The sequence below is a fragment of the Histoplasma capsulatum genome, genomic scaffold, assembly GCF_000149585.1.
Source record: "Histoplasma capsulatum NAm1 scaffold_11 genomic scaffold, whole genome shotgun sequence".
Lineage (NCBI taxonomy): Eukaryota > Fungi > Ascomycota > Eurotiomycetes > Onygenales > Ajellomycetaceae > Histoplasma > Histoplasma mississippiense.
The window spans coordinates 927,986-936,619 of NW_001813972.1; the positions used below are offsets into that span (position 1 = coordinate 927,986).

Genomic DNA, 8,634 nt, shown 5'->3' on the forward strand with positions numbered 1-8,634 from the left:
GACAGTGAGGAGCAGCATGCTCAAGAGATCCACATCCACTGCATCGACGGGGTGCTCTCTTCTTTCGTACGGGCTCCAGAGGAAGAGATTCCTCTAACTGTGTAGAAACCTCCTCTTGACTTCGTACCAGGGCTTGAGAGGCCATGCCCAACAAGCTCTCATCCTCCTGAGTATGGCCTTCTTCATCCATCTGTACACGCCCAGCTGCACCCCCCTGAGGGACATATGTAGTCTTCCTTTTCCTTTGCTCTCTCTTTCCATTTGCTGTACGAAGCTCCATATTCTCCTGTTCAAGGAGGGCATTCTTTGCCACTGCTTTTTCATAGTGATAGAAGAGTCTGTCCATAAACCGAGTAGTAGGACTTGACGCAGGTGTCGTACGGTTCTGCATTCGATTCTGGATTCGGCTAGATTGCCGTCGTACGTCATCTGTATTGACAGGTGTTTTGGGAGTCCAAGAGCTCTGAGAACAGTGAGCTGTGCTTGGTCGAGAGGGTGTTGCTGGTGGTAGTTGACCTAGAACCTCATACGGAGCATAGGGAATCAAGCCAGTTGCTCGGAATCCACTCTGGATATTCTGCTCAGAGAAGGTGCTGGCATGAGCCTCTGAATATAAGGACAAGAAATCTATCTTATCCACATGATTGATTCCACATCGCATCTGATTCTCAACCAGGCAGCCATACGCTTTCTTTAAGGCAGAGAAACAGCCCACATCCAAGGGTTGAAGTAGGTGAGATGAGTGTGGAGGCATATAAAGAAGAACAATCTTGTTCTTCATGCAAAAGGAGTCAAACTCAGGGAGTGGCATGACTTCCATGACTGTCCATAATCAACAGTCGATATTGGCCCTTCGTACGATCCCGTGTCTGCTTGTCAAAGACCTCTTTGAGCCAGAATAGACCAAGCTCATCTGTTGTCCAACCATTTGGGCTGGATTTCACAGTCCAATCAGATGGTAGTTCAACCACATTCTTGTACAATGGTGGATTCTTTCCCTTGAATATTATCATGGGAGCCAGTGCCCAACCTGAGGCACTGACTCCAGCAATCACAGTAGTCCATTCTCGGTTTTCTGACTGTAGTAGCTTCGGACGGTCCTTTCTCTCAGAGTTGGTAACAACCATGCAGGTAGAGATCATTCCCATAGCAAATCCCACCTCATCCATATTATAGCTATCATCCGGCATGATCTGGTATTCTGTGGTGATATCTTGTACAAGATCAAACCAGTTTTTCATAATCTTCGGATCTTCGCAACAGGAGCGCTTGTAGTTGAACTTTCGTACGAACTTGGACTTGATTTCTGGATGCCGTTGTATAAAACGTGAGACCCATGTAGGTCCAGTTGTCTCTGGGTTCCCATCTCCTCGTTTCTCAAGAAGTAGATTTGCCATGCTTCGTACAGTAGAAGGACGGGGAGGAAGGCCACGTTTATCCATTGACAGAATCCACTGTACAGGAACAGCTTCTTCAGAGGCATGAAGCTTTCGTCGGCTCTGATCTGCTTTTAACTTGTCCGTACGCCCAGCAATATAATTGCTCAAACTTGACTGAGAAACATTATATAATATAGCAGCTCTTCGTCCACTCAATCCTTGATTTTTAACAGCTGAAGCAGCTAAAAAGAGTTGATTTGAGCTCATGATTACTGATTAAGATGAATATATGAAGATAAAATTAGAGAGATTTGATTTGGTAAACTACGTTACCAACGGATGCTCTAGCTTACATAATAGAGTCATTTTACGTTGGTACTGGGCACCCGCCAAAGCTAATTTTAGCTCTGAAGCACAGCAACAGTTTCAGGCTGCAGCAGCCGGTTGAGAAAAGGTTAAAAACATGGCCAGCGGTTATTGATTGATACGCTGTGATTGCCTGGCTTTTTGCCGCCTGGATTGTGAATGCAACGCGGCCTATAACAGATACAGTTCTTAATCCTGTCACGGCGCAGACCAGTTTCGTACATTAATTTTGGAAGCGCTTCCCTGGGGATAAATAGATCCCGCCGTTAACTCTTGTGTGATTGGCTAGTTAATGAGGAATGACTGTGCACAGACCTAGCGATACGCCGCTTGTCTATGGCAAGGGTATCTCCTCGTCTGGCCGCCAAGGCACAATTAGCGTGCTTTTTCTGCCACCCAATTTACAACTGCTTATTGGCTGGACCTCATCAGCACAGAATGCCCAAATTCCTTCATAAACCGAAGTGTGAGAGGAGACAAGGGATAATGGCATATTGAGTGGGCAGTCGACCGCTCCAGGCAGCAGTGCTAATTTTAGTTCGCGCTCCCATCCGCCTTGCCGTGCTAAATATATTATCACGTGATCGTCTTAGTGGCACCAATTCTGGACTCGGGCCGCTACCACCAACATTTTCGCTGATTGGCTTCCAGCAACCAACGACTGGCCCTGAAATGCATTCTGGGATCCTGCGCAGAAGTTAATTATAAGAACCTCTGCCCCTTCTGACCTTCATACATACTGACATGATAAAAAAGCTAAAATTTTATGATTATGATCATATGCCTAGTTCAGTGATTTTCAATCTGTCTCACAAGTGTCAGTATTCTCAGCCTCATTCATTCAACAGATTGTGATTTTGAAAAAGACAGAAGCTTGACACATCAGCATCAGCATATTAAGATAATTAATTTTTCAAAAACACTAAACTTTAGTCATTTACTTACATGATTTCTATCAATATAAATAACTGTTTTACAGCTTTATTTTTTCTATTCATCAACAATTTTTTATTTACAATGAGTAAATAATTCACATTTTTTTTTTAATATCTATCTGACAGCAGTCATCAAGAAGAGCTTCAGGCAGCGCAGCTTAATTAACTGCATCATCAGGCCATCTTTCAGCTGTCAATTTTGACATCTCAGTTTATCAATCCAGTCATCACAGTCTTGCTTGCACTAATCATCTATTAAAAGTGTCTATAGACCTTTTCTCATCTGTAGTAGTTTTGGCCTTGCAGGATGAGGGTCAGCTCAAATCCCGGCCCCATTTCTGTCCTTTGGAGCCTATCACTCGAGAAATTAGTACGTGTTGTTATTACGGCATATCTCCTCAAAAATATGGTCATTATATAAATATTTTCCTGGGGCACTTTCTTTCCATGCTTAACGTGCATCAATTTATGTATCTCCTGGGGCTGTTTTCCTTTTTACGGCATTTTTTTGAGGGGGGTCAACCACGGCTTACCGTAGCACCACAGGGATTAAAATTTCCCAACAGAACCTTTTCTGAGTCTTGAGGGGGACCATGTATATCTCAGATATCATGATTCCCTTGAACATTTTAAAATGTTTGAGGCATTTTCAGTTCTTAGGGTGCTCTCTAATCTCAAGGAAGACCACATTTTAGTATCAATGCCATGATTCTTGAAATATTTTATAGTCCTGAGGCATTTCAGTGTCTGAGATGCTCTTTAAGCTTGAGGGAAACCACACTTTTCATGGAAAATGCCATGTTCCTTAAGACATTTTATAACCTCGGGGCATTTTTAATCCCCAGAATACTTTTTAAACTTGAGAGAGATCTTCTCTCTAGGGCGCTCTTCAATCCTAAGAAAAACCATGTTTCAAACCCGCAACACCACGATTGTGGACACAACTCGAGGCACAGCATTGTTTACTCACCATCCACCGGGGAAAGGAAATCCCCACGGCAATTCATACAATTATTTGCATCGACTATGATTTTTATCTCTCCACAAGGCAGAGTTATCCACCTAAAGCGGCCACCTGTCCCCAGGGCACTTTGTATATGAACCATGCGCACGCTTCCGAGTAGTTCCCAGTGCATAGCACTAGATTTAAGAAAATGGCAGAGACCATGATTTTTAATCTACCCACAAGGCAGAGTTATTCACCTAAAGCAGATCTCTGCTCTCAAGGCACTCTGAATATTAATCACGCTCATGCTTCAGAATAGTTCCCAGGGCATAGTACCAGATGTAAAAAGTGGCGCAGATGTAAGCGGAACTATATTGCCTCAGAAGTCGAAAATAATCATGGATTATATTTCACAGAGTGATCAACTGAAATTGCAACTTATTTAATACACTATTCTAACTGCCTATGGATTTTCTCTGGGGGGAAACATCAGACATATTTTGATTTTCTGTTTCATCGTTTAATCATTATCAACAGTTAGCGCTTTCTACTACACTTATGGCGCAGCTTATATATCAAAAATTTTCAGGAAGCACTGCCGGTATCATTATCAGAGTACACATGGGGTTAAAAGGTGTGAGCGGAGCGCTAGTCCGTAATAGGAAGCCTAGTCAGCAAAATCTATCTCGGTGGGTTGGGACACGTGATCCCGGGTGGGTGCTGTAAGTTTAGTCCATTCCCTTGCCAGCCTAATTTGCTATGCAGGGCTACAACCTCAACATGACAATAGATACAAATAATTAAATGCTGAACTGCCCAAATTGAATCCCAGATGTTTAACAAATTATTGGTTGTTCAACTATTTACACCTCTCCTCAGAATTCTCTGCAGATCTACATGAGCGTTCCTAATGTCGTCGCCGCCGCTTTCCACAGTTTCCCTAGCCCGCATCCCCAGCGGGTTGCATGGTTCTCTTCTTGGATCGTGGCTCGGTCTAATATCACAGTGTCGGTTAGCACACTTCAATTCAAGTATGGAATGCAACTGTACCTGTTGGGTTTTGATCGTCAACTCCAGGAGCGCAATATACGAAAATAGGGTCCTGGCGTCCGCGAGGATTACTGCACAGTCAAAGCCATCTAATTTATGGATATGCCGTTTCGTATATTCTTCCAGCCTCTTCCGGATGTAGCCCACCTCTTCCTGACTAAGAGGTTTATACATTTGCTGAAAAGGCATTATCGGTCGGCTCTCCGCAAGAGCTGTATGGATTGATCGAGTCCAATCCGCTACAGGTCTCGAGGGCTGGAGATTCAGTGGATCTCTGGAAATGATGATATGGATGGCTTCCCCGGCAGCGCTTTTTTCACAGCGTACAGAACCATGAGCTGCCAATTCCCAAATGCGTGTTGCCTGCACCGGAGATGTCGGTCTCGTCGAGCCAGCAGAGCTCAGGGAGCTGTTTTCCCGAGTCTCAACAGAGCTCTGCTGCTGAACCCTCTCGGCCATGGTTGTTCCTTGGTCAATACTATCGTTGTTTTCTGCGTCCAGATGTCAGTTACAACCCGTTTTCAATAGAATGATGGGAGTTGCACCTGTGGCAGAACTTGAACCACTGTCGCCTCTGCCGTCCACTGGGCCGGCCTTTGATTCCTTGGCCTTACGAGCTCGAGCTGTCCGGGTACTCATGATGGAAGTGTGACGTCGGATGGTCTGCACAGCTTCGGTGACCTTTGTGAGGAGAAAAGGGAAAATGGAGCGATAGAAGCAAAGCGGGCGGAGGGCTGGCTTTATATGCCTTCAGCCCCTGGTCTACGCTAATAGTCCTCGTTGCAAATGAAGGCGTATTGAGAAACGGTGCCTATGAACAGAGGCGGATTCCACAGTACGCCCTCCCCACTTCCCGTTGACGTGCATCTCGAAATGGGGTTTACAAGAATAACTAACTTTCATAGACCATTGAACTGTTCAACGCGGAAAACGCAAAAGTGCAGACAATCAAACGCAATTCGTACGATTCAAGCGATTTTTGCAAAATTTGATTAACTTGCATCGATTATTGAACTACGACAGAAAATCAAACAAGGCGGATCTTGCGCCAGATAGAACGCGACTCATCGAGATTCAGCGTTAAAAAGCAAAGAAAGAAGGAAAGAAAAAACAGAGCGCGACCATTAATCCTCACAGGTGGACTGCCTGGTGACGACCTCCACAAACAAAATAGCCGGAGAAGATGTGTAGAATCCGTCCCAGTCCACCTGCTGAGAAGCTAAACTTCGAAAGAACATCTCATTCAAAAAAACGCCAGAGGGCCTCCCAGATTGACTGTCCACATCAAACATTCCGTTACGAAACATAAAACTGAAACATAAAACTGAGACGCAAGAACGCGTTGGGTCGGCCATACTTCCGCGGTGTATCATGCGTTGTGCACCTGGGTGCTCTCTGTAAGGTCCTCGAAAGAGTCTGTGGGGTTGATAATTGCGCGTGCCCTGGCGTAATTTTTCCCCTTTCCCCTTTCCTTGCTGGTTTTAACAACCCAATTCTCCACATCAGCCACTGCGTCGGTGGGCGACTGCTTGCGTTCAAGCAGGAACGATAGCAGTATCTCCGCTGGGCTAAATAAATGCTCCGGTATCTTGGCGGCAAACTCACCCGCAAGTCGGTCAATTGTTTCATCATCGATCTTATTTCCTGGATTGCTGTCATCCTCATCCGACTGCTTGAAAACCGCGCAGAAAAGACGAGAACTCATCTTTTTATCAGCGAGCTGAAACAGGACCTTCCTATCTACACGACCAGGGCGGATGAGCGCGTTATCCAAACGTTCGATGTGATTTGTCGTCATAATCAACAATCTACCTTCCTGCGAAGACACGCCATCCAGGGCATTAAGAAGCGCGGACAGAGATACATTTCCCTGAGACCTGCTCGTTTGTGAAGGGCCTACCGCGGCCTGGCCGCTGTTCTTCATCGTTTCACTGCCTTCCGTTCGTGCCGTACTAGCAGCATCGATATCTTCTAGGAGAATGACACAATGTGGGGGGAGCTGGGCAAACAAACTGCTCAGGCGGCTGTCGTCGATGCTTGAAAGATTGAGTACATAGATATCCAGTTCAAAACGCCCGGCCACAGATAAGCTGAAACTGGACTTCCCGGTTCCAGGAGGCCCATAAAGCAGGAACCCTGTTCGATAGGGAATCCCGCGTCTTGCATACCAGCCTCGAGCTCGCTCGTCCAGGAAACCTTCGATATCTTTCAGCAGGGCTATTTTCTCGTCCTCATCCATGATTACTGTCGAAATTGGTCTGATGTCTCTTGCCTTCGCTTTCCTCCATTCACCATCATGATGCTCAAAGACTGTAGTCTTTTTCTGGAGAAGTTTTAGATACTCGGCTCGGCAATCACTAAGGAGCTCTCTCAGGATTTGCGCGGATCCGCCGATGCAGGAGATGGAAATCTCTTCCTTGGTCTCTTTTGCTATGCACTGGAACCGGAGCAGACGGTTCTTGTACATGAAGAAGAATGATCCATTCCAAGGTGAAAAGCGCAAAGGTTTTTTCTTGTACTCGTTTGAAAGATCATCAGCATATGCTCTTCTTTGCATGCCGCCGATGCTAGCGAGAGAGGAGCGAGCCTTGTGGGCGAAGGGCTGAGTGGCGACCCAGGCGATAAGCATATCGTACGCTTCGTTGTAGTAGGAGACGTGGACGGTCGAAGCTATCGATGGTTAGAAAGAGCTACCATTAGGGGGAAGAGTCATGAACTGAAATAGGTCTCCATCAAGTCCGTCAAGTAACGGACGGCATATCTACCCAAGAAAAGGAGCATGCCGCAGAAGCACAGAAGGTGAGCATAGCTGTTCAGGTCACTAGCTAGGAGCTGCTGTATGGACGCCGAGATGCCGGTGAAGCCGGGGAAGAAGACGTCCACAATGGAGATCTGGGATGCGGCAGTGTGGATCGGCAAAGAACCAGCACTGTTGAATGCGTTCATTTTGGAATAGGAGACGTGGGTTTTCTAAAGAGATGGTATTATGTGCGATGGGTTTGCAGCAATTGATACACGGTAAGTGTTTTGATTACTAGGGAATTGTATTTGCAGAATTCGAATTCGTGAGCTGTTCATTGTCTCAGCATTCGGAGGGAATCTTGCCTCCTTATATGCTGTTGTATTGCACCCCGCGTATCCATTTACCGAGTCGGGTCGAGCTGTCTCCCCGCAAATCCAGACGCAAGATATGTTTGTTATCCCGACCTAGAACCATGCGAGGCACAGTCGTATAAAGTTAGACGATTGATAAAAAGAATGCATGTGTCCATGTAAGGCGTCGCAAGTTGCGACGAGGGACTGTAGCTGTGCCGCGTCTGGATTGGCAAACAATCGGACCAAAGGTTTAATTTGCAATAGTAACGTTCATACTCCTACAATTGAATGAAACGATTCTGTTGTCGCTTGCAGGAGTGGGATGACGTAGCGAGGTTCTTAAAAGAGAGAGCAGAACGGTCCAATCAAAACGGTAAATAAATCAGTCAAGACATCCTGTATTCATCAATATGTGCTCTCTGCAACCCACAGTATCAGAGAAACGCACGTTCGCTTGCATTGGCCGCCTTTGGCTGTGGCTCTGGCTCTGGCTCTGTCTCTGGTTCTGGCTGGGTGGGTTCTGTTGGGCGTGACCCCGACTGTGGCTGCGTCTGCGACTCCCCTTCCAAGTCCTGAATTGACGTTGCCTCGCTGTTCCTTCCATCACCAATTTCACTATCGCACTCACGCTCGGTGTCGCCTCCGAGGTGTGATGCTTCTCGATCTTCACTGAGAGGTTCCGTGTCATGTTTTTCATCCGTTCTATCATCCAGATCAATCGGGGTTGTCCGGTGACGATCCAGGTTCGTCGTCAGCCGAGTGAGGAAGGCGCGGGCGGACAATCGTGACAGAAGTTGGTCCATAGTCGGGGGACTTGATCTAGGCGACCTCTGGGGATCATAGAAGCTCGCTGCCAAGGATT

General features: G+C 46.3%; 2 protein-coding genes across 2 annotated transcripts in view; both read right to left on the bottom strand.

Moving 5' to 3' along the window:
- Positions 1 to 2,491, bottom strand: part of HCAG_08527 (predicted protein) — a gene marked incomplete at both ends in the record, with an annotated part of 3,267 nt that extends 776 nt beyond the window's left edge. Inside the window, 4 exons of the mRNA XM_001536695.1 lie at positions 128 to 822; positions 860 to 1,621; positions 2,061 to 2,079; positions 2,486 to 2,491. Of these exons, the coding sequence (XP_001536745.1) occupies positions 128 to 822; positions 860 to 1,621; positions 2,061 to 2,079; positions 2,486 to 2,491 (1,482 nt within the window). The remainder of the gene's footprint in view (positions 1 to 127; positions 823 to 859; positions 1,622 to 2,060; positions 2,080 to 2,485) is intronic.
- A 3,554-nt stretch (positions 2,492 to 6,045) lies between these two features.
- On the bottom strand, positions 6,046 to 7,622 carry HCAG_08528 (predicted protein; the record flags this gene model as incomplete). The annotated part of the gene is made up of 2 exons (XM_001536696.1): positions 6,046 to 7,346; positions 7,442 to 7,622. 2 exons carry the CDS (start codon positions 7,620 to 7,622, stop codon positions 6,046 to 6,048), a joined length of 1,482 nt encoding a protein of 493 aa, XP_001536746.1.
- Between the last annotated feature and the right edge of the window lie 1,012 nt (positions 7,623 to 8,634).